A 26,514-nucleotide genomic window follows, 5' to 3' on the forward strand; every position below is an offset into this window, starting at 1 on the left:
CTCACATTTCTCTTTGAGAGTTCTACTCACTAGGAAAACTCTGGTGCTAAAGCCCCTGGCCTTTCTTATCCATTCTAGTCTGCTTTGATTCAGACTGTTAGAATGAACCCAGTTACAAATTATAAACGCTGCGGATGCATCAATAGTCATAAGGCTTAAGACAATTAGTTCAAAATTTAGAAGCATCAAAGCCCTTGTCTTTTGGGCATTACAAGTGAAAGAAAATAGCAGTTTTGTGGTGTGTTTTTGAAATATAAATATTTGGCTTAAATTTTTTCTGATAAGGAATGCAAAAGCACCTTCTCTTTGCTTTAAGCCATGGGATTTTGGTGACCAGTTTTGTCAACATTTGGGAAAATACCTGAATGTATGAACTTTAGAAGGGCATTAAGAGAGAGTTTATGAGAAGAATTTTAGTATATGCAAGCATACAACATTAGAATTCATAAGCAGTTTCTTCAGTGTCTTTCAAAATCACCATCACTACAAACACAAATGCATAGCTGTTTAGATTTGTATGAATACAATGTCTCGTATAATGTTGGTGATTGATTTATACTGATTATTTTCTACAACTCATGCATAGCTGCAGTCTCTCGTATTTAAATATTATTTATGAAACAAAGTAAAAAAAATTGGCAATTCATTTTGATTAATCCAAAAGAAGTAAAATTATATTTTATCACTTATAATTGCTTTATTTTTCTTACTGTCTGGCAATAAATATGATATCAGGGTAAATTACCCCTATTACTATGATTAAAAAGAATTACAACATTATGGTTTTGATCTTTTTCCTAAACCCTTTCTAGAAAACTTTAGAGTCCATGCTTATTCCTGTATTTGAAATGTAGACTGTAACATTTGCTCAAGAGAAGTGAACCATGTTTATTTACATGAGATTTGCTTGTTTTAAGATAAACAATCACAGAAAATTCTACTTAAGATGGAATTAACATCTAAAAGAACCAGTAGTCCATGTTAAGTGGTAAACATAATTTATTAAAGTTAAACAAATAAAACTGCACATACTACTCCCCTGACCCCTGCATGTGGGAGGTAGAGGCAGGAGAACCTTAAATTTGTGTTCAGCACAGATTACGTAAGACTTGTCAAAATCAATCAACCAGTCGATAAAAACAAATCAACAATAATCAGGAGTATATTTTAGTTTATGTTATATGTTATTTAACACCCCAAATCTGCAACATGCTTTCTTTTTTTAAAAAAAGCACTTAAGATTGGTGCGTGTAGATTTAGTAAAACACGATTGTGTAACTGCTTTATTTTTATCCTTCTCCTTAGAAAGCCTTCAATTTAGTGAAAAACATTTTATAAATGTATTAATTTTCTACGGGCTTCATATTAACCTTCTATGTAAACAATTATCATTTATCATTTATTTTTTCCTGGTTCCTGTTATTAGTATTCCTTTTATATTATATGCTATGTTGGTTGATTAACATACCATATTATAAACTTGGTCTTGTTTAAGTGGATCTCCTCAGGTTCTAAGCCTGTGGGAACAGGCTGACTGACAAATGGAAGTGAATGTCTTAGCTTCCCTCTAAGGTATAAGTTGAGAGCAGAGCAAGAAAGGGTTATTTCACCACTGCAGGCTAAAACTGGGTCTTCAAACTTCTCCCTGGGCCTCTGTAGATATCAACATGGTTAGTGAAGCAAGGGGAACCTGCTATTATTTTCCTACAATACTTCTCCTGACTGGAATAGTAACTTAACACACATGCAAATGCACATGCACACACACAGAGATACATATACATGTACACACACATACACACATGCATGCATATACACACATGCACACACATACACGCACATGCACACACATGCATACAGACACACACAAATACTCATGTGCGTATCCAAACACATACCACACACTAGGAGTGGACAGGAAAGCTAAGGAGAGAGAACTGAATTCCCTCATGGCTATTCTAACGCCATCATGCTGAGGAAGGCAAGGCTAAGAGAACTGTTCTGCCTCACACTTGTTTCTGATTGCGCAATGCTGTGTTCGTGGAGGCAGAAAGATATGGCAGCACATATCTGTGGCTTTCTTCTGTCTGCTTCTACTGGTGTCTGCAGCTTGCACATCTCTACACTGCCAGGTCTGTAGTGCATGAGGGGAAAGGAAACCCCAGGGAACTGAACTACTTTGGAGTACCTCAGATCCAAGCAAATTGATTAGTCTCTGCTTTTCGTTTCCCCTTTCAGAATCGTTAAGTGTTAGACTAGTCAGTTTTCTGTTGTGATTAAAGGTCCAAGAGAAACTGTTTAACCGAGGAAAGCTCTGCATGGGCACAGGATTTTAGAGGTTTTGGTCTATGGCTTGGCTGGGTGTATTGTTTCCGGGCCTGTAAAAAGACAGAACATCATGGTAGATGTAAGTGTTGAAGGAAATGTTGCTGACTTCATGGATACCAGACACAGAGAGGGAAGGAGTCAGAAGACAGAGATGGAGGGAAAACATCTGAGGACAAGATGTATACTTCAAAGTCACGCTGGCTAGTTACCACCTCGTCCAACGAGGTACCACATCCTATTAGACCATTTGATAGGAAGTCATTATTGGAGTATCCATTGATAAGCTACACACCAATAGTATCTAATCACTTTTCATTATTGCCAGAAACCAGCCTTTGGACACATAAGCCTCCCATTCAGTTTTCAAACCATAGCATCTACCTTTATATGCAATGCCTAGGAATTGCATCTGTCCATAATGGGAACAGCAGAGATGAATGGGAGTTTTCATTAGGTCCAGAGCCAGAAGGTGCTGAATTTACCTTTGAAAGTCCCCATGAACACCCCAATCATAGCATTTCTCTTGTTATTTTGGGTTTATTTTAGTTTTATGTTCCTCACTGAAGTCCAGAGTTCTCCTATCATCACATTTACTGACTTCATGAAAGCCTTCACTTTTCCAAGTTTCATGACTTAATTTCTCACTGGCCTAGTCTTCGTCTCCAGCATCATGCTACGTAACTGATGCTGTATCTACACATGGATATGTGTATTCATTCAGTAAGTGAATGTGGGTGGATGAAAACCAATTTTATAACTGGCCATTAGGGAAAGTTCTAATCTGATAGATAAGAGCTCTATTTCTTTAGGTAACTATTCTGTGTCTTAGACTATAGCATTTAAATGATCAGCACATTCTGCTTTGCACCCACCATTCCTACAGTCAACTTTGATGTTCTTGCCGCTCATAGTAGAAAATCTGTTCCAATGCTGACATTTTTGGTGCTATTTGTATATTCTGCTATTACCATGGCGTGATAATTCTGACTTAGCTAAACATGTGCTTCTCCTTGTTAAAGGTTATTTTGAAGTGTGAGAAGTTGGTGAAGACTTAGAAAATAATCCATGGTCATAATGCATGAACATATCTTTTCTTCAGCTTGCATCCTTGGATGTAATTGATGGGCCAAAAGACAGCTATCAGTACCTGCTGTGAGATTACTTTCTTAAAGTGTTGTGAAGAAGATCCAGGTTATTATCTGAGATTATGATTTTTTTCATAATCATAATCTCAGATAGAAGATATTTGGGCCTCACAGAAGGCCCAAACATCTCACTAAGAAAGTTATTTGAAAGACTTAGTGTTCTTTTACCTTAATGACCTAATAGGTTTTAGAGGATATTTCTCCCTGTATTTTAAATTTTATCAAAGTGTCAGATGTAAATTTCATGTTCTGCTTGAGTATTCACCTGTAAAATTATTGAATCTAATCATCTGTTGTATGGGTACACAACAGTCAATTTAGTAGTAAAACTATGAAATGTGTGTGTGTGTGTGTGTGTGAGAGAGAGAGAGAGAGACAGAGACAGAGACAGAGAGACAGAGACAGAGAGACAGAGACAGAGAGAGACAGAGAGACACAGAGAGAAAGAGATACAGAGAGAGAATTAAATTGAGCTGGGCAGATTCTGCATACCTTGTTTCATCAGTAACATCTGGAAAGCTGGGGGCAGATGTAGGGAAGCATGTGTTCTATGAATAATGGAGGTTGTGTTCCCCTATTCTTTCTATAAGGTCATAAAGAAAGGATGAAGGGGTGACTGGTTCTCACCAGAAATCATAGCTTGGACATTCATGCAATGTCTGGTTTCTCTCTTCCATTCAAACCGGCCATGGAGCTTAATAAATACATAACACAAGATGAATCCACAACCCCTTTAGCTCTGAGCAGAAGTCTGTGGGGTTGCCAGTTGTATGATGGATGATGTGAAACATTGGTTGTCTAACATCAACTCATAGAGAACAATGCAGAGAAAGTATGTGCGGGCTCAGAGCAGGCTAAGGAAGTCATGATAATTTCTCAGAAGAGAGATAGAGAGATGCTTATCTCTCCATGCATTCACTCCATGCAAGATGAGCACTGGGCAAACAAGCAGTGAAGACAGGAAGAAATGTTCCCTTGGTGACCTTCATGGCTCTCTGTTCTTCCTCTGTGGGTTATTTATTACTGCATAGATTACATTTTTATATATTCTTTGATTAATGTCTCGTTCCCAATTAGACTGTAAATGTCAAGGAACTCCATTTTAACAATGTCTACCGTAACGTAAGGAACAATAAGGACTTGTTGAGTGATTTAATAATAAACCTGGTTTGTTTTGTGATTGTTGCTTTCCCCTCTTTTCACTGTGTGTGGCTCACCGGCTTCATGAGGTACTTCAGGAAGGCTTGGCCCAGAACCTGCCTCTGCTCCTATTTGTGTGTTAATGATAAATAGAAAGGAATTATGTGAAAACTTGCATTAAATAGGGAAGATATTCTTCAAATAGAAATTTAGCATGTTATTTTGTTGGCTTTTTTCTTATATTTTTGGAATTTAATGTAATTATTAATTCTTCCCTTCCATTTTTCCCTTCAAAACTTCCAAAAAACCATTTTCTCTCTTTCAAATTCACGTCTTTTTTCTTGTCAATGTTGTTACATACGTATATGTTAATAAATATATATTCCTATATATATATAAAACCTACTCTGCCTGCATAATGGTATTTGTATGTGTAGTTTCAGAGCTATATTCGGTATTGGATAAACAATTGGTGTGGTCTTCTCTGGGGAAGACTATTTCTCTAAGGGGTAATTTCTTGAGCAAATAGTTTCCTTTCAGAAGACATTGTTTCAGAAGGCATTGTTGCCTTGCATAATTGCTTCTTTTCCATCAAAGTTCTCGAACCTCAGACTGAGTAATAGAAGGAAGACAAATTATACACAATGTTGCCTTAATACATGCTCTATTTAAAGATGAGAACAGATTGCTATATATAATCACATGTGGAATTATAAAGAGGTGTATGTGAGTACTGGTTGTTTTCATTTATTCAGGGAACAGGAAGAAATACATTTCTCTAACTCTAAAGACAAGATGGGAGAGGGCCGATATTAAACAATTTCCTGTTGCTACAGTATACAGTGCAACAACAAAGAGAAGGGTCTTGTAACTCATAAAATGGATGTTTATGAAGGCCAGTACCTTCCCTTCCATAGACTGTGAAACTCAAACATGTGTTAGCATCCAGTAAGAAGTGAATACCTCATTTCCGTGGGAAAGGTGGGTGTAAGGTGTGAAAACAATGGAAAACACTGGGCAGAGAGTTTCATAACAGCTGACAAGCTGCCCTTAGAGAATATTGCAGCTCTCAGTCCTGTAAGAAAGGACTTCCATCCCCCATGATTACCCCATGTGGCAGGAATTTGTACTTGGTTAACTCTCCAGTGAATAAGACTCACTCTGCAGAGATAGTTATGTATATAATGGGTTCCATTTCCTTCCTGCAGTCAGATATACCTGTTGCAAGAGCACTGGGCAGGGAAGAAACAAGAGTCAAAATTCAGATTAAAAGTGCATGTGTCTGTTGCAAATTGAAGTATGCTAAGTTTGCTAAATAGCTGCTATTCTTTAGCATAAAAGCTAAAAAAATGGTACCACATATGTGGATTATTTTAGAGTATCACAATTTTTGAGAAATAAATGATAGGGAAAGGTTTATGTAGAATTTAACTCCCTCCCGTACCCTACAATGGTTACTTACAAGATTTTCTCTACTGATATTACAGAAGTGTATTTTTTCACTTTGTTCCATGGTCATAGACTAGATAAAGAAATAAAAAATGGTAACCCAGACCTCTAAACCTAGCACTGTGACCGCTGAGGCAAGAGAATGACTTGAATTCTCTGGTCTTAGTTTCCTTATCTATAAACTTCAATAATATTATCTCTAAAATCTATGATTTTTCAACTCAAACAAAATTTCACAAATAAAATATACACAAGTAAATAATTGCTATATACTAATTGCGATGAGTGTGGTGCATTGATGTTTCACCGTGGGGTTAGATGGCAACAGGTCTCTGAAAGAAAATCTAAGCTTGCTGTGTTAAAGAAATGCATGCTTTTATTTCCAATGTACCCCAGTATCCACTGAGTACCCCCATGACCAATGTCCATGGCCTATCTCTGTATGTTATAGAAAGTCAAATACACCTGTTGAACTCGTGGGATGCACCTCAACCTTGCCGAGTGTTCTCACTGTGTAACCCTCTCTCTTGTTGCTGTCATTCTAGGGACTAACTTCACTCTGGCAGAACTGGGAATCTGCGAGCCCTCCCCACACCGAAGTGGTTACTGTTCCGACATGGGGATCCTCCACCAGGGCTACTCCCTGAGCACTGGGTCTGATGCCGACTCAGACACCGAGGGAGGAATGTCTCCAGAACATGCCATCAGACTGTGGGGACGAGGGATAAAATCCAGGCGCAGCTCTGGCTTGTCCAGCCGCGAGAACTCAGCCCTTACTCTGACTGATTCTGACAATGAAAATAAATCGGATGACGACAATGGTAGGCCGTTTCTGAAACACATTTCCATGCTCTGTGCATTGAGTTGTTGGGTTCTTGGGGTTACTTCTTGGTTTTGTTTGTTTCTAAGTGGTTTATTAAAACCATTCATTTGCTTTGTTTTTAATTCAACCTTGTCTCTCCAGCCTGAGCAGGTGACAGAACAAATGAGAAATCTTCTAGCATACACACTGGAGATGAGAACTTTTAAATCACATTTTGATGGTAACCCACTATTCAGGTGTAGTCATTTGGTTTTATTAGCAAGTAAATAACACCTTAAAAGAGGTGGGATGATAAACTCTGACCCATCCTTGGAGAATGTCCTCTTCTCCAAGTTCCTAGGTCTCAGTATTGATTTCCCTTCCCTAAAATAGCAACCTAGGGTTTTTTTTCCCCTTTCCCCTGAAGCTCTGTGAAGAACCCCATCTTATCTTCACCTTTCATTTCCAGACAGCAATGCCTCATATCCGTATTGAAGATCAAACTTGGAACCCATGACCTGGGGTTTAATAATGATAAATAGGAAGTGTCTCGTCTTCCAAGCAGGCTTCTCTTCTGTGTTTCTTTTCCCTCTTGGTACCTATATAGGTTAATGGCTTCCCGCATTTTCCATCACAAATCACTGTGGCCCATCCATCAGCGTGTAGGTGAGTTTTAATGAAACCTCGAGAATTAAATACTTCTGATCATTAAGCAGCAAATATAGAGAGGCCTGCACAAGTCCTAAAAGAGATAAGGTGTTTGTTTGTGGATTTCTATGAGACTCAAAACTGCGTTTAGTCAAAAAGGTTTTTTAAGAAATAGATAAATTACGTACAGCTGACTTCTGAAAACCTCAAATGTTCTCTGTGTTATGAATAGACTGCCTGTTTGCTTAAAGAATTACCATTAAAATGTTTACAAATACATCAGTTAAGAATGTTTGTGTGAAATCTCAGAAACTTATATTATAGGAGCTTTAAGTGCCATCTTTCACTAAAAGGAAAAAAAAAAAAAGAAATTTCCAGGCAAACAGCCCTTTGTGAATGTAAACACATAGCTAAATACCATTTAATCTGACGACTGTGTTGGAAATATAGCTTTTCCTGAGTGATTCACGTTCATTCAAAAAGATGTCACTTCGTCACACTGGAGGTTACTTCTAATTTCAAAATAATTTATTCCGTGTTCGAGATGAGATGATGGGTCTTACTTAATGCTTCGTTCATGTAGCTAATCAATATGAACACACAGGAAATTTTGTACTTGACTCCTTTCCAGTGTTTGACAGAATTTTGAGCCTTGTCACATTCACCCCTCTGAGGGGTTTTATTGGATAAGAGATGACTTTTAAAAGTTTCCACGAAGATATACATCAAACCCATTAACTGATGTCCCTTTTAAACTTTCGAGTGTGTCACATAGTGTCTAAACGGAAGCAGTTTAGTTGTCTGGTAAAATCACTGCAAGCTAAGAAATCACAACACATTTTAAGTAAGGCATTTGAGAAAATCTTTCAAGGCTGGCATTCACATAGCTATACAGGAAACTATCTACATAGTACTTTTTGTACATATTTATAGACTCTCCACCCTCTTAAGTTATTTATACATAGCTCTGAAAAACTCAATCAATAAGAGGAGATTTCCGCTAAAGCCATGTGAAAAACAACAAAAAAAATTAAAAATAAAACAGTACTTGTCTTGAATTTACCCAGAACTGCTGTGGATGGGGAATGTTTGTAATTATGTATTTAGTAGACAGAGTGTAGTCCCTTTTATCCATCGTTATTGGAATGCATGGTATTTGATCCATAAGTTTTAGAATTCATGGTATTTGAACATTTTTTTTTTTTTACTTCAAGAAAGTCTCTGTAAATCCCTGAATACTGATAGGAACTAAATCCTTTGATACAATATCTTGATTTTTTCCTTTGATGCCAGTTATAACGCAATCAAGAAAAATATACTTGGCAATGGTATTCAGTTCCGTCGAAGATGAGTACATTTGGCAAATTCTAAAAGTATCAAGATATCTAAAGCTATCTAAAGTATTCAAGGGAGGTAATGCTATTTTAAAATATATGGAAAACCTTTTCCCCTCTCAAAGAATCTTAATTATTTCATCTCTTCTAAGTATATATCTAATGTATCATTTTTCTCATTTGTAGGCTGAAAAATAAAATATTACTTAAGTTGTAGCATAAATTCTTTAACACACACAAAGAGAGGTGCAAGAAAATCTTCAGGCCACGGTGTTAACTTCACTAAACTTCTCGCTCTTTCTCCCTGACACATTCTGCTTAGCTCACAGAGAAATCAATGCTTTTTCACATCACTGACTTTATGAAGTTTGGGAATGTATTATCATATAGATTGACAGTTGCCTACCGGTTCCACACCACAGCATGGACCCTCACAAAGCTGTCATTAATTTCTCAGACTTGTACCCAGCAATGGCTTCCTCCATAACAAACACAGTGTCCTTCAGAACCAAATCAATACTCTTTTAGGTATGCCTCTCTTGAAGGGAAGTTATGAGAGTCTGTGCTTTGAGGAAGAAGCCCTCCTCCAATTCTCCTTTAAATTGTAAAGATACATGACCGGGAAGTTTTTCTATGGGGTTCTACATTTGCAATTTCTTTTGCAAGGTATGACCTGGGGTGTATAAAGATATTTCAATGTTGAGTCAGAGGCTTCATTCAATATTCTGATTATGATTTTGCTAAGCATAGTTAAGAAAGAATGGCAGCTTTTTAGAAACTTATTTCCCTCTCTTGATTTCCAAGTGTGTATCTAGCCTTTAAAACCATGTGCTAAGATCCCTGGGTTTGTCAATATTCTTTCTTAGATGAGTGTTGATTGAGTCTCCCATGTGCTGCTGAGGCACAAATAGCCCACTGAAAAGATGGCAGTCCCAAACATACTGCAAACACTCCTAATCCTATTTATTGTGATATTTTTGAGGTATAGACACTACAAAGTTTTACCTAGTCTCAGCTCCTTATTGTGTCTGTAGTTAGCATTGTGCCAGGTTGAGAAGGATTGCTTTAAATAGATAAAACCCTCGGATCCAGGGTCTCCCATCAGGTGCTTTAACTCTGGCTTGCAGCTAATGATGGCTTGGCTAGAAATGACAATGAGAATTGAGAACAGTTAGGTTTTGCTGTGTGAAACCTGACCGCATCTGTACAAAGGGCGTTCCCAGACTTTAAATTAGAGTCAGACATATTTTTTTTCAGTAATAAATGTCCCACTTAAAATATGGCCTCTTGAAGGCTCTTTGCATCACCCGAGTTGTGGAGAAAATGGGACAGTCACCAATACACAAGAGTAACTAATTGCCTCCTTAAAGATGCATTGCGGAGCACACACTAGAAAAATCTGGTCTATGTATTCCTGACTCCCTTAGGCGGTTTCTTCACCTTGGAGACTTAAAAATATCCATGAGGTTTCTTTTCTTTCCTTTCTCTCCTTCTTTTGTCTTCAGCATAATGCTGGCTATGTTGGAAAGGTAGACAGCAAAAAAGAAAGATGAAGAGCTTGTCTATGTAATACAAAGTCTGAAATTATAAAAAACTTAATCTAGCATTGGTACAATCAGTAAGAGATGAATGGCCCCCTCCCTTTACACTGGAAGTAAATAAAAATGATACTCATTTCCCTCATGCATCAGTTTAGAGATTTATAATTTTTATAATGCACTTTGAGTTTAAAGATAGAAATATTGACGTGATTTTATTATATTTTATAAATGCTGCTTCTTGGCACACGAAGGATGAATGGGCTAGATATGTGGGCATCAATCTGTTAGTGCACTTGGTAGTGGATGGCAGTGTGTCTGTGTCTTCAGTAGAGTACCACATACTCAGGTGCTTCCTATTGTTAACTGCAGCCAGAAATATGAATCCCAAGGCAAGGTATGGTCTTCTAAAAATGGAAACAACGTAGTTGTTACTGTCAAGCAAACTTCATTCATTTAAAATAAGAAGTTATCACTCTAGGAACGGAAGTACCCAAGTACACCTTAAGTGTGCACACATAAGACCCTGTGACTTTAGTTTCCACCCCTAATTTATTGATCTGTCTACCACAAACATTTCTTTTGTATTTTTCATGATCCATTGTGTTCATTTCTTCTCTCTCTGTCACAGTGACATTTACGTAAAGGAGGATCCCTAAATCAGACACAAACATTATCTACTAGTGGCAGACATCACAAAGATGCATAATTTTGCTCTAATAAAAAAACAGTGCAATTGTGGCATAAACTCTCATGACATGGATCATGGAGGGGCACATGAGGCCCTGACCCTTTCTGCAGGAACTACGAGCATTTAATATTGCTGAAGATGAAGGTGTCATTTTCTTCAGTATTGTTCCCACAGAAAAAAAGCCTAAGTGACCCATATTCTCGTAAATTACCTCATATTCATGCACATACAAGCACTGCTGACATAAGGGGCAGGATACATACAAGCACAGATACATACACATACATACATACAAAGACACACACACATGCACACACATATACACATACAAAGACAAACATACACAAATATACACACATAAACACACTGACACACAAAGACACCCAAATATGCATGCACACAGACACACACAAAGAAACATAGACACAAATGTATTTACACACAGGACAGACACACACACACACACACACATACACAAAGACACATACACACATGAACACACATAAAGCACATGGCCATGTTCACAGACACATACATTGATAGACAAATGGATGAACACACACACACACATATACACAGACATACACATGACATATAAAGACACACACATGGACACACACAGATACACACAGTATGAAAGTTGGATGGAGACTTCTTGAGAAGAAAAATGGTTTCATCAGAGGAAGGAGTAGGCATGTACTTAATAGTACAATCTACTAACATGTAATTAACACACATGTAAAACTGTCAAAGAATAAACCAAGGGTTTTTTCCCATGTAACATAAAGAACATATTTTAATCCCTTAAAATAAAATTTTATGCATGCATACACACACGCACACATGCGTGCGCACAGACACACACATGCTTACACACGGAAACAGAACAACTTTCAAGGTCTTCAATGACAATTAAATAAAGTCATTTTAAATCTTTTTCTTATACTTATAAAATCTTATACTTATAAATCTTATCTTTTTTCTTATACTTATTTCAAAAATAACATTCACAAAGTATTGTATTGAGTGGCTAAAAATAGATTGAAACACTGAAGAACACAGGACTAAATGTCACAGGTTCGCAGTCTTGAAATTCCTGAATGAACGATGATCCCATTTTAATGACAGGTCCAATTCTATGAAAGTCTATTGGTAGAAGCTTTAGAAACCTTATTAATGTTTTAAAAAATTAAGGAGAGAGCGGACTACATGATTATCACAAGGTTAATTCATAGCTGATAAAAGTTCTGATAGAAACAAAGTTAGGAGTTTGTGTGGTCACATGTCTGGATACACAGAGAGAGGTAAAAGGGCTGATGCTCCGAACATGGCCCTCTGGGTGACTTTAAAATGGAAAACTACTACGAATTTAAGCAATATACATGTTACTTTAAAGTAGGAGGAGGTGTTTAAAGATGTGAGCTGCATATTTCACTTGTATAAACCCCACTGGCATGTTCTCTCTCAACACACATGTACACGCACACAATACACACACACACACACACACACACACACACACACACACACACACACACATTCCCCTTTCCTTTAGTGTTTCTTTCAAATCTGTTTAATGTTCCCAGAGGCAATCAAGCAACAGCTCCATTCAATACATACAATAAATAGAACAAAATATAAGCGTTACTTTTGGCAAGGGCAGCTTGCTTATTACATATGTAATAAGCTTTTACAGGCCTTTGGAGAGACACTGGGCAGGGTGGATGATCACTGTGTTTTAAGCTGCCAGGTTCCTGGTACCTGGTCTTTGACTTTTAGTGGACTGGGGAGGATCCAAAGGTATTCAAGGTAGATGTTTCTGTCAGACTACAATTGGAATCTTTTTGGTCAAAAGAATCTAACTTCTTAACTTCTTTTTCTTTTCCTTTTTTCCTTCCTATTGTTTGTCATGTTTTTGTTCAGTTCTTCGTCAAGAATAAAATTAAATTAAGAGATGGAAAAGATGTACCACAAATCAAGTATTAGGGTCATAAATACAATGAGTCAAAGCTAAGAGCATATAAATTTCCAACAGACTAATAAATCAGGATGAACATGCATTGAAAATAATATCAAACTAAAAGGGATCGGAGAGGACTAGGCACATAATGAGATAATTGAATTGGCTGTTTTGAAACTGGGATACATCAACTGGAAGGAGAAACTTGCAACTAAAAGATTTGTAAATAGAATAGAAATTTCAGACAGGTGGGCATTTAATTTTGAATACTATTTGAATGCTTGTGGGAAGACCTACCAAGAAAATTGTCCTTGTCTGGTTTCCCTAACCTCATTTTATATTATATTATATTATGTCAGAGGAGTCACAAGACAGAAATAAGTGACTTATGGGAGAGTCATCAGCTGCAGGGATTGTGAACGGGAGGTTAAATATAGCCCAGGTAGTGACTGCATTTGGTCAGTGCTCTGCTTAAAGAAATGTAATAGTGACTTTGTACAAATGAGCTATGATAAATTAGAAATTGTTTTATTTTTGCAAGGAGGTAGAAAGGAGGGGCCATTTATTTTGGACTTCTCTCAGAATATGGGTAATTTGGTTTCGGGATTCTCTCTGAACAAACCCGGGTTAAACGTAGTAGGGGCAGCTGATGTAAGCAGAGCCCATACTGAGCCTACCTGAGCTCCCTGGATGGTGCTTCATAATTTAACTTTCTTTAATGTGTGTAGGATATTGAGCTAACCACCTTGACCTGAGTACAAACTTTATGAGTATCAGAGATAATCAAAACTGTAAAACGCAAACTAGAGGCCAGAAATTTTAGCTCCATTGAAAATATGCTTAGAGCGGAGGTTTTCTGATTTTGTAGGCCTGACTCCTCAGCAAGGTGGGTTTGATGTTGGTATTCCACTTTTCTAAGATAGTTGTAAGGCATTTGGAATAAAGTGCTCCCAATAAAATTGAATTGAATAAACATCTATTTCACTAACATAATTCTGTATAACTATGAACATGCACCTGATAACTATGTCAAATTGGTCTTCTGAAGTAGTAGTTTTGAAATGTCAAGGGTAGAAATCTTTAACACATATACTTAGATATACTTTAATAAGAAAGTACATATGGGTGGGAATTTAAGAAGAAGATGAACAGAATCCTCACTTTAAAATCTAGCGACTATAGATGGTTCTGGAAAATCCCAGGGTTGTCAGGGAAAAACAAAGACTTAAAAAAAAAAAAAATGACTTAGCACTAATTATTTTCAGCAAATGTTTACAAAGTCCAATAAGATGAGTCAAAATTCTACCAAAGCAGGCATGGAGAAGAAATGTCTTGATCTTTAGCCAACCTTAAGCATTCTCCAGAGAAAAGGACATAGGTGAAGCTTGCTTTTATTGAGCCATGAACAAGTGGAAGACAGCAATGATGTTTTCCAACCAAGGAAGTTTTCATCAGTGGACACTCAGGATTAGTCCTGGGTGTATCCCTTTATCCCACAGTGAAGTAGAAGGGATATGTGATGAAGAATAGATAACTGAAATAAATACAGGCTCATTCAGTAATGAGATGTTTGGTAAGGAGTAACTGAGATGGTTGCATTAGCATTCTTTGGAAAAGAATAAATTAAGCATTATCCCTGTGAATGGTTTCTAGTCACCTGAGAGGACTAGAAATGATTTCCAGGACAGGAATATTTCTGCTTGTATAAACAAAAGGGTCAGGAAATTCTTTCTTTTGTTGAGGATATTTGCATCCAATCCTGAAAGTGGCAAGACTCTGCCGTAAAATGAACTGATTTTAGTATTTCATTTTACTCTCATGAAAATTCAAGTTTTAAAGGACATTTCATATATGAACATATTTCACACACACACAATACACTGTAGAAACATAGAAAGATAAATGTTATAAGCATGTAGATATTGATATATATTTATGTAGTTATAAAAAAAAGTATTGAAACGTTTTAAATAATGTATTTTCTGTGAACTGGCATCTTCGCAGCCAATTGAAATAATTGGATAATCCCTAATCTCATAGCAATATATTTCCTTGCATGTGCTTTATGGTAATGTAAGTTGACCATACATCTAACAATTTTGTACAATTATTATTTTATCTCCTAAAGTGACTTTTACTCCTTATACAAATAGCTACAAAGTTTTCACATGGTAGTTTGTTAAATAAACCAAACCACCCACATATATTTATAAAAGTTTTTTGTCTGGTTATTTCATTGAAGTAACATAGCTTTGGCAGTATATATTTTAGATAGGTTAAAATGCATTTAGGACTTACAGGAGTGAAATGAAATGATGGGTATTATAAATGAACAAATGCAAGTGAGTCAGGTGACCAGAGATGGGCAATGATATGAAGATGCAACTGCTATTTTTTGGAGGATTCAGTCTCCTAGCAACTTCAAGCTTTCAGACTAGTGGGGACATAGTGACCAATTTGGAAAATACTAGAAATACATAAGTTCATATGTAAAAGCCAGATAAATGAAGCCTGTTTCTCCTTTTAGAAAAGAACATCTGTACATCAAAATGTCTTAGGGTTTTACTGCTGTGAACAGACACCATGACCAAGGCAATTCTTATAAGGACAACATTTAATTGGGGCTGGCTTACAGGTTCAGAGGTTCAGTCCATTATCATCAAGGTAGGATAGCATCCAGGCAGGCATGATGCAAGAGGAGGTGAGAGTTCTACATCTTCATCTGAAGGCTGCTAGTAGAAGACTGTCTTTGAGGCAGCTAGGATGAGAGTTTTATAGCCCATACCCATAGTGACACACCTACTCCAACAAGGCCACACCTACTCCAACATGGCCACACCTTCTAATAGTGCCACTTCCTGGAACAAGCATATTCAAACCATCACAAACACATACTGCATACTTATGAATACATATAATTTACCTATATCCATGTATATGGCTAGGAAAGTACAATAATTAGAACCAATGATATCAGAAAGCATAGTAATAATCCAGGTAGAAGGAAATTAGGATTCTCTTATTAATGAATGCACATCCCTTTTTGCATTTGAACAAGGAGAAATTAAAATCTGATGGTGTTACAAATACTTTTAATCAAAGCAGTAATATTTGAGAAGCACATAGATAGAAGATAAGGTGTGAGAAACTGGAGTAGATGCCTAATTCTATAGTCAAGATTGGAAAACATGACTAACAAATGTATCTTTATTGGTTTATATTCTGAAAACAGATTTAAAATGGTTACCATACCTGTGTTTGAAAGCATTAGTCAAATAGTTAATAAATAACAACAAATACTGCTCAGTACAAGGAAAATGGTCATAATATTATTTTCGCAGGAATATTTAATGTGTTGCAGGTGACCGTTGGTTAGATCTGTTGCAAGTGGGTTGTGGTTTCTTGACGATTCGCTTTGCTGTTGCTCCATGAGTCATCTTCTTGTATAATTTGTTTAACTGTTCCTGTAACTCCTGCTATGTCTCCTGTGCCTATAGCTGTATCTTCCTTTTCATCACTAATCTTAGATATTTTTATCTCTCGTGTTTTTTTTTAAAATCAGGCTCTAAAGGATTCTATTTATGTCTCTTACAAGATTTTTACTTTTTTTACTTTGCCTTTACGGTTTCTTTCTTTCTCATTAAGTTGATATTTATTATATTTTAAATTCCCTCAGTTTACTATTTGGAATATATTTTGTAGTAATTTTCCTAACACTGTAAGATGGGTAATTATTTCTGGTAGTTTTAGCTTTCCCTACTTAATAAGGCTGTGTATATCATGTCCTATATAACCTGGTTGAAAATACCCTCTTTGTTGCTTTCTAAAGAGTCTCAGTTGAATATAGACTTTAAAAGTACAACAAAATCAGTTACTATCAAATTTTTATATAAATTAGAAATTAACAAATGCTAGAAACCACTTTTTATTATTAATTTTTATGCATATGCACCTATATGGAAAACATGTGATATGTTGGCATGATAACTATATTTAAAATACAAGTATTCATACATAATATATATGAATATATGGTGAATAAAGAGAATCTATCATTTTGTATCAGAGATAACCATAGTCCTCAAGTTAAGGCATGTGCTTTTCAATCTGTGTTTCTCTGTAAAGTTACAAGGAGGGCTGGTAGTGTAGTTCAATGGTAGAGCTAACTATCATGCTAAAAATAATAAATAAATAATGAGAAGAGGACTTGACACCTGAATATGTTTTCTGAGCTGATTCATAGCTTACAAACTTTCACATAGTCCTTTGTCCTCAGTAAATGTGCTCTAAACATTTTCTCATGGCATCATTGTATCTAACATCTATCTATTCATCTATCTATCTATCTACCTATCTATCTATCCATCCATCCATCCATCTATCGATCTATTCATTTTGCAGAAATGAAGAGCACACAGTATTTCTTTGGGATAGTATATTTTTACAATTTTCTTGATTGAATATCTAGCTTGATTCTCTTTTAGACACAATAAAGGGCAGCCTAAAATAATTTAGAAATAAATTTCTTAAAGAATTAGAATATACATGTATGCCTGGTCACCATGTTTTCAATCACTTCCCTAATAGGAAAACTAATACTTGCATTAACACTCTGAAATCTACCTGCTACACATGTCACTGCGGTTGGAAGTCACAAGAAACTGACATTGGCGACTTTCCACTTTGTATTAATTCTGTCATTTATATAATTGAGGGAGGCTGAACAGCTGTCTGTTTATTCCCTGACTGTGTGAATTTGTATCTTATTCCTTGTAATTTCCCTTTAGGAAATAAATACAAGGATAAGTCTTCTCTCTCTCTCTCTCTCTCTCTCTCTCTCTCTCTCTCTCTCTCTCTCTCATTTAGGGGTGGGGGGTAACTTTTTACAGTGACCACAGAGTTCTTCTGCTTCTTGTTGTCTGTATAGATACTTTATTCATATGTTTTTATTAGTTATTATATGCTTTACATCCCAATTGCAGAACCCTTTTCCCAGTAACCCCTCACATGGCCCCTCCCCTTATTCCCTTCCCATTCTCCTCTAAGAAGGAGGAGCCACCCCCAGGGTACCAACTCACTCAGGCACATCAAGTCTCTGCAGGACTTGGTATATTCTCACCCACTAAGGGCAAACAAGGCAGTCCAATTAGGGTAACAGGATCTATAGGAAGCAAAAGAGTCAGGGACAGGCCCTGTCCATTTATCTCCACACTTGATCCCCTCCTTCTTATTCCCATCCCTTCTCCCACCCGCTTTCCTTCCGTCTCTTCCTCCATCCACCTCTTACGACTATTTTCTTCTATGTAGGTGCTTTACATATTATTTATAGACATGGAATCTAAAAGAAAAGATAGGGAGGGAAAGGAGAGAAGGTAAGAAAGAATGAGGTGACAGAGAGGGGGAGTGAGAGAGAGAGAGAGAGAGAGAGAGAGAGAGAGAGAGAGAGAGAGAGAGCCAGCATGCTAGTGGAAAGCTGTTTAAAATGGCCATGTTCACCAAAAGAGTTAGCCCTGAGGAGAGTGGGTGTTTTGTTTCCGTATTAAATATTTCAGCGGTTGTTTAGAATGCAGGACTTCATTTCAGATTGTTAATTTATAACTATGCAAGGATAGAATTGCATTCTGCACAATGAAAGGAAATTCACATCTACCAAGATAACCTGCCGGGCACCTTGAAGAGATAGAATCCAGCAAATGATGTATTAAATATTCTTAAAACTTCCTCCATCTATGGCGCCTTTGATTCAATGAGGTTTGTAATCATAAACACAGTGGTGTTCCTGTGACTGATATTTTTTCTTTTTTTAACAAAATAGGTAGTTCTACATGCAAGATAAATATCTCACTACATAAGGAAATACTCTGAAAATAATCATGTGGAAGCAATTACTATTATAATAAGCATATGGCTGTGCTAATATACTGCGCTGCTTAATAATTGATGTTATAGGGGGGAAACGTACAGAAAAATCTCAGTATTCCAGGGTATCCCTTTGTACATTCAGGAAGGAAAAGACCCCAGTGAAATATAGCACAATTAAGAGAATACAGGCTGTCTTCCATTTCCGCTGATACACATTTATGACGAGGAACAAGGTACATTGGGAAGGCAGGAAGTGCACAAATCAACTTAATCTGTCCCACTGTGGTATTTTAGTCCCTCTGCAACACAGTCCAATTCATGATTTTAGAACTTGCTCCTACTTTCTTCTAAATGCATTTTTGGTTGCAGCCCAACTGGGATATTTACTCTTTCTAGAGAACACACTGTCTTTTTTCCTGTCTGTCTGTCCAACTTCTTTAGCTTGTTCAGCTAGACAAGCACCTGCATATGTGTAACATTCATAGTCATTGTGAAAGAATTTCCCAACATTCCAGATCCTTGGTAAAATCGTGGGAAATCTCTGGTTGTGTGTGACTGTCATCCATTTGAGTCCTTTTGCGTGTTATTGACTCATTTCTTCTAGATTTGGGGTGGTGGAGGAGAAAAGTACAGCCTTCACCATAACTGAGCAGTAAATGACTGCAGAATATATCTAGAGCTATATATCTATTATATTTAGAGATAGAATATTCAAAGCAACAGTGGTGAGAATATAGAAGCCAATGTAAAAGAAATGCCAAAGATTTTTAACTTTAAGCATTGGGGTCTTAAGCACTAAGTTAGTGAACACCCAGGGAATATGATGATTGGGGGACTGAGTCATAGTTTTCCTCATGAAGTAAGACAATGAAACAGAAAGGTAAATAGTTGTATCATTATGAAGAATAAAACCCAGAGGACAGATTGGAGCCAACCTGTTAGTCTGAACACCAATCTCATAACTGTATCTCTATATAGTCATGGAAGCAGATGAATTCAACAAAAGAGAAAGGTAAAGAATAGGCTGCAGGCAAATTCTGAGTACTCATTAAATGTTGGGTAGGCATGATGGAAGGTATGCTATATACACAACCATTCTCTTGGTCATTCAAGTTTATCTGATTCTTGCTAGGATTTCTGGTCACTATCTGTTTTGATGTGGTTCTACAATCTCTTGATCCCATAGTCTCTCATTTTTCTACTCTTCTTGTGTTCTCTGATTTCAAAGGAGATTGGACTAGAAAAAACTCAATAATTATATCAAAAAGAGAGAAACATTAATTTAATAGTGGATAGTCATCTAGGAACATAAATACACCTGACAGGCATCCTCATGTGATTGATAATATGGTATGATGGTTAATTTTAGGTCAACCTTACTGGGCTATAGGACATCCCCATAGCTGATAAAACATTATTTGTAGTTGTATCTATGAGAAGTTTTCCAGAGGAAATTACCATGTGAGGTGGTGGATCAAGTAAAAGTGGATGACTTTTCACAGCATGGTGTGTGAATTTGTGTGTGTGTGTGTGTGTGTGTGTGTGTGTGTGTGTGTGTGTGTTTGGAGTGGAGAATAGGGAATAAATGATGTTTGGCTAAGTCAAAGAGCTATTCTAGGAGAAGAAGAACACAGAATTTATGACAAGCGGAGAGGAAAAATTCCAATAGATATGTAAATATGTGGTGACTGCCTATGACATGTATGTGTTACCTCAGTTTTCTCAGTGAATGGAAATTATTGTTGCCAACCTGGGAGAACATAGAGGAGGCATTAGAAATTTAAAGGTAGATGTGTAAAGGTTGTAGGAGAGGGGAGGGTGCTATTTTCCATGCATGTATATATTTAGATTGATATGCAACCAACAAATGTAAGTAAAAGAATAAGCAAAGTATGAGGTAATAATAGCATTTGTTTTGCCGCAGTATTGAGAGGAAATGAGGCACATCCTCTGGAAGTGAGACATGTAAATCTGAGGATGGCCCTAGATCATGACAAGAGATAGTATATATAACCCTTATTTATCATTACCAATGTCAGAGGGCACAGGATGGAAAAGTTGACATTACTTGAGAGTACTCAGGGGGTCAGTGAGGACCTTAGAGGAGCAGCATTTTCAGTGAAACAAGAATGCTGGATGTGGAGAGATGGCTCACCGGTTAAGAGGATTGACTGCTCTTCCAGAGGTCCTGAGTCCAATGCCCAGCAACCACATGGTGTCTCACAACCATCTGGAATGGGATCCAATGCCCTCTTCTGGTATGTCTGAAAACAGCTACAGTGTACTCATATACATTAAATAAATAATAAATTTAAAAAAAAATGCTGTATGTGCACTCAGACATGTAACTTAGAGACATCTCAGTTATTGGTGTGCATAGGTATAAAAGATACAACAAGGGAGAGAGGAAGACCAGAAATGGAGGTGCTGGATATTAACAGACAGAGAACTGTGGCTGTCTGGAGCCTATCTGAATGTTTGATGATGGGAGCAGAAGGAGAAGCCAAAGTGTGCATTAATTCAGTTGTATTAATGAGCCTGGATTAACAGTCCCAATCTATTTTTCTAGTTGAAGGCAGCAATCAGCTTGTTGGGCTAGAAAAGTCATAGAGTCACCCTTTAGTACAAGGAGCTGGGTTCATAGGAAACAGGATGAAAATCAGAGGTAGGGAATACACCCTACAGAAACCCTATTTATTGTTTCAATAGCCTCTGGGGCATTTTTTTGCAAGATGAGTCACAAAACTGTGTGAGAAGGATGGAAAGAGGGGAAAGAGTAGGATGAAGAAGTTAGAGAAAGGAAAACATATATAGAAAGGAAAGTGGATAGAAGATCGGGAAAGGCTTAGCAGAACTATAGCCATGGGGAGGCTCAGGTCTCTTTTACATTTGATGCAGTACAGTGAGTTTCAAAGTAATCACAGCCCATATTTATTTTAATCTCTTTCGTATTGCTGTGACAAAAAACACAGACTAGGTAATTTAAAAATATTTCTTACATCTCTACAAGTGAGAAGCATAAGGTTGAGAAAACCACACCTGGCACAAGGTCTTCTCCCTGTTTCATTCCCAGAAAGAAGATGGAAAGCTCACTCACAGGAGTAAAAGAGCAAGAAGTGCCAGCTCTGCTTCATAGAATTGCTCAATCACAGAACAGTGACGAGAGCTAAGTACTGACCAGGTCTTACAAAGTCTACTGCCCCCAACTCTTGCATTGCAGATTACGTTTCCAACACATATATTTTAGGGGCTATCTTTAAACCACAGCGATCTGCTAAGTCTGCAAATGAACAAGCATGCACAAGAGGTATTTTCATTGTGCTTCATAAAGGCGAGCGTGGAACCCATGAAAAACAGGATGGTCCAGCTGTAGCACTGAGGTTACCTGTGCCCATGCTTAAAGATAAGACCACCAATCCCTTCTCATTGTGGAGATGGTTAATGGCCTTGTGAATTAACAAATTCGGGGAAATACAGGGGACAACTCCAGGATTATTTTCTACCTTCTAAAGAATGACTCATCTCTGGTGATAATGTTTGAGATTGTGTTTTTATCTCTGCTGAAATGGTAAGTTAAGACATGGTATCAACCCTTGAAACACACCAGAATGCCAACTTGATCTCAGATAACTTAGCTTCTCTGAAATTTGAATCAAGAAAACTTAGACTCCAAAACATGAGTCAGGATCATTTTCTCTAGAACCCATTAAGTGAGCTTGAGAGCTTTAAAAACATCAAAGATTTCATTATCACTGTCTTCCCCCTAGATAAACTGTGTTACCTGTGCCTGTGACCTCCTTTCAGCTTCCAATTTGTTCCTATGACAAAAATCTAATAAGTATAATCACTCCAAGCACTATGAGTGTGTAACATCTAAGTGGGAGAGGCAGAGGTGTTTAAGTGAAAAAAGAGTAGAGAATGTGAACTTTCATGTAGTTCTCTCAGGACCTAGCCATTTGCAGGGGCAACTGAATGCATCTATGGCTGTCAATATTATTTTCCCTAATATGATTTTGAGGGAGGCAAGGCAGGGTGGTGAATAACTAGAAGGGTTTTGTTTCTTTGTTTCTTTGTTTGAGACAAGGCCTCCTGTAGCCCAGGCTACCCCTCCACCTTGCTGCAAAGCCAAGGGTGACTTTGAATTCTTGACCCACATGTCTCCACCTTTCAAGTGCTGAAATAACTGGTCTGTACCACTGCATACAGTGTATGGATTTTAAGTGCTGTCAGTAATCGACTCTTAGTTTCTTCTAGCATAGGCTTCATGAACCTGACAAATTAAACAAGCTAGTTTCCTCATCTATAAAATGGTGAGGTTTTGAAACCGCACTTCTCTTTTACTGTTGATTAATTGAGATAATACATTTTCTGCTTATAGCACAGTGTCAGTCACCCAGTGAGTATTCTCTCCATAGCCCAGTTATTTTTTTATATTGCTGTTTTAAAATAATTTTCTTTGTTGCTGTATTTAATCAATTTAGACTGCTTTAAAGTTTATAGATTTATCACAGGCAAGTGATTAAATTTGATTTCTAACGCTCCTTCATAACCCTTGGCCATCAAGTCCTTTGGGCAGAAAATGTAAATCCCCGCTCTTGGATTGATCCAGCACTCAAGGCGATGAAGATTAGATCATTTTCACTTAGGGTGGCTGTCCTCTTTCTGGGAACCTGTCACAAGTGGGAGGTCTGCCTTGTATATCAAAAGTAAATTCTAGAAGGTGATTTCACTTTTGCTTTCATTTCCCTCTTCAAGGAAAGGAAGTTAAATATTAATTAAGAAGTCTAATCCAGTAAATAGAGAGATGCAACCATCCCAGACTCACAGAGTTTATGATAAAAGGAGTTGAGAAGGAATCAAAGCCCGTAATGAGCCAGGCTGAGCCGAGTGAGATGGGGGATCAAACATACGCAAGAAGCCCTTCGTGGGCTGTGGTGCAGAGTGCCGTTCAGTGCGGGAGAACAGTGCAGCTTCTCTCATGCTGAACACAAGTCATCAAACATTTATTGAATATCTACTACATGCTGAGAACTGGAAATACAAAGATAAATTTCACATAATCCTTGCCCTCTAGTAAGTCATATCCTAGCAGGAAGAAAGAGATGCTACATAGTGACGGGAAAGAGGACGGCGTGGTAATTAAGTCCATTTCTGAGGAAGGAGACCATTGTCTCTCCCCAGCCTGTGGGAAACATAAAATTGCATCAGCTGTGAGCCTGCATCTTTCCTTTGGTGGAATGGAAATACCTACACATAAGTATGCATGAATGAGAAAAGTATCTGAAATAGGCTTGATAGCAGTACACAAATTATTGTATGATTAAAGGTTTCATAAAGAGTCAATGTTAGGGTAGGTCCTTGAACTAGTGATTGTGAAATGTAGAAGAAAAATGGGTAGCTTGTAAGATGAAACTTATAGAAAACTGTTTGGTTGGGAAGTGTCCCTTTGCTGGTATGGTTGGAGAATAAAGATTGCTCTAGAGAAGAGGACAAGTACTACATCCAAAATTTAGGGGAAAAAATAATATTAATTGCATTTTAACTTCCCCCAGAAAAGCACATGGCCACTAAAGGTTATTAAAGAAATAGGCTGATTACATTTATATTTAGGGAAACATTCTGACCGGGATCTAGGTTGGGAGGCAGAGAACTGAACAAAAGAATTTGAAGGTTAAAAGGTAATAGTGTCTCCACTGAGGCAATGGGGACGATGAAAAAACAAGCGGTAAGGAGAGATTTGCAGGTCACTTGACAGGGGTCGGCAATATCTATGAGTGGACAGAAGGGCACATGTAGAGATGAAGGACACCAAGCATTTTGAAGGAACTGAAGTGGGAGAAATGCCTTAGAAGAATGTCAATACCCAAGAACCAAAGAGAAGGAAATGGTACAGAGACACGTTTTGGTTTTGGAAAGTATTGGGTGCAGATTTTCTTAAACTTCACTGTCAAGATACATGGTGAGCACTTAAAAAATGCCAGAGGAGAAACAAGGTGTTGTGTGAGCCTCAGAAAACAGATGCAGAATCATCATCCATAGCTTGTAATGGGGATTATGTCAGCAGGTGAGATGTCCTGCAGAGGGGTACAGGGGGATCAGGTCAAGGATGGGTTCCTAGAAAAAGCCATCTATCAGGAAACAATCTAAGGAAGGTTAATTTGCAACAGAACAGGAACAGGGCAGAGCGAAGGTTGGCAGGATATTCCAAGGCTAGGAGAGGCACTAGGATTAAGAAAGAGAAGAGCCTTTGGATTTGACATTGATAATGGCTGATGGAGCATTCCAAAGTGAGGTGGACACTAGTGTTTAACTAAAATGGCTAATGGAAAAGAGATGAGTAACTATGCAGAAGCCCAAAGGTCTTATGCTGCCCTGCCTCTCTTGAAGTGATGAATTCTGCACAGTAGCTCTTTTTAAGTATTTAGAAATGTCCACCTTTAACTAGTGCTACTCTGTGACAATATCTGTTAAATATCCATTATATCCAAAAGGACCTCAGTCCAGAGTATGAGTACTTAATGGCAAGAAGCTGATATTTGAAATTATTGAATTTGGTGTCTATGTATTGTGTTTGCTGATAGTCACTGGTGGTTAGTAAGATCCCAGGGCTTCTGTAGCATTTGAGGATTTTTGTAAACCTGGAAGTCTTTAATCTGCCAAATGGATGGAATGCAAAACATTACAAATAAGGCTAACATCTTGAAAATATGCTTTAACACTGGATTATTTAAACAAACCACTATGTCCTACCAGAGCAGTTATTCTGAAGTTACAACTAGATTTCTCAAAAAGATTTATTTTTATTATTTTTGGTTGTGTATGTGTGTGTCTATATGCAGACATGTGTAATAACACATATGTGTTTAGTACTCATAGGAACCAAAGGTATTTGATTCCTTGGAGCTGAAGATACAGCCAGATGTAAACCACCTAACATGTAAACCACCAAACATAGGGGTCTTCTGCAAGTACAGTACACACTCTTAACCACCAAGCCATCTCTGCTGTCCCATGTACAATCAGAACATTTGGAACAAATAAGTTTCAATGATCCATTTAAACCTAAATAACCAATGTCTAACAAATTAATGTCTTAGAAATCACAAAGAAGGTGTGGGCGGCTGCATTAGAACTCTGAACTTGTGAATGTAAGGAAAGCTGTCTGTCTTTCATACCAGAGTAGTGTTGATGGTGGTTGGTTGATTTGGGTTGTCTACAGTTGTAGCTTCAGCTCATTCTTGTCATTTCCTCAATGGGAGGGAAAAAGACAAGGAGGAAACCAGAGCAGTAGGGAATGTGTTTCCCTTCACATTTCATATCACATCCCCTACATGAATGGTTAATGGTCCATCTTCCTTTCCTTTGATTCTTTACTTGCACCTGCCATATAATCCAACACCTTTTTAATAACCTCTGTGAAATCGGACAAGACTGTGAGTATCATCTTTTAAAAAATAAAAGCAATTTAATCTTTGGTTTGGGGTTCAGACAAATTTGAATTTGAATCCCATCTCTTTTATTTAAAAGCTGGGTAGCCAGCCAGTTTCTTAACGTTTCCAAACTGGTTTTTTTATCATTAGGAAAAGGACAAAAGGGAATATAAATACTCACTCTGAT

At 37.4% G+C, this 26,514-nt stretch overlaps 1 protein-coding gene across 7 annotated transcripts in view; it reads left to right on the forward strand.

The window, feature by feature from the left end:
- The window catches only part of Tenm2 (teneurin transmembrane protein 2), a 1,226,193-nt gene that overhangs the window by 363,538 nt on the left and 836,141 nt on the right, over positions 1–26,514 (forward strand). For all 7 annotated transcript variants that reach the window (XM_034506847.2, XM_076937038.1, XM_034506844.2 and 4 more), the window contains exon 4: positions 6,608–6,883. In XM_034506847.2, the coding sequence (XP_034362738.1) occupies positions 6,608–6,883 (276 nt within the window). The remainder of the gene's footprint in view (positions 1–6,607; positions 6,884–26,514) is intronic.

This window comes from Arvicanthis niloticus, chromosome 6 (assembly GCF_011762505.2).
Source record: "Arvicanthis niloticus isolate mArvNil1 chromosome 6, mArvNil1.pat.X, whole genome shotgun sequence".
NCBI classification, from domain to species: Eukaryota; Metazoa; Chordata; class Mammalia; order Rodentia; family Muridae; genus Arvicanthis; species Arvicanthis niloticus.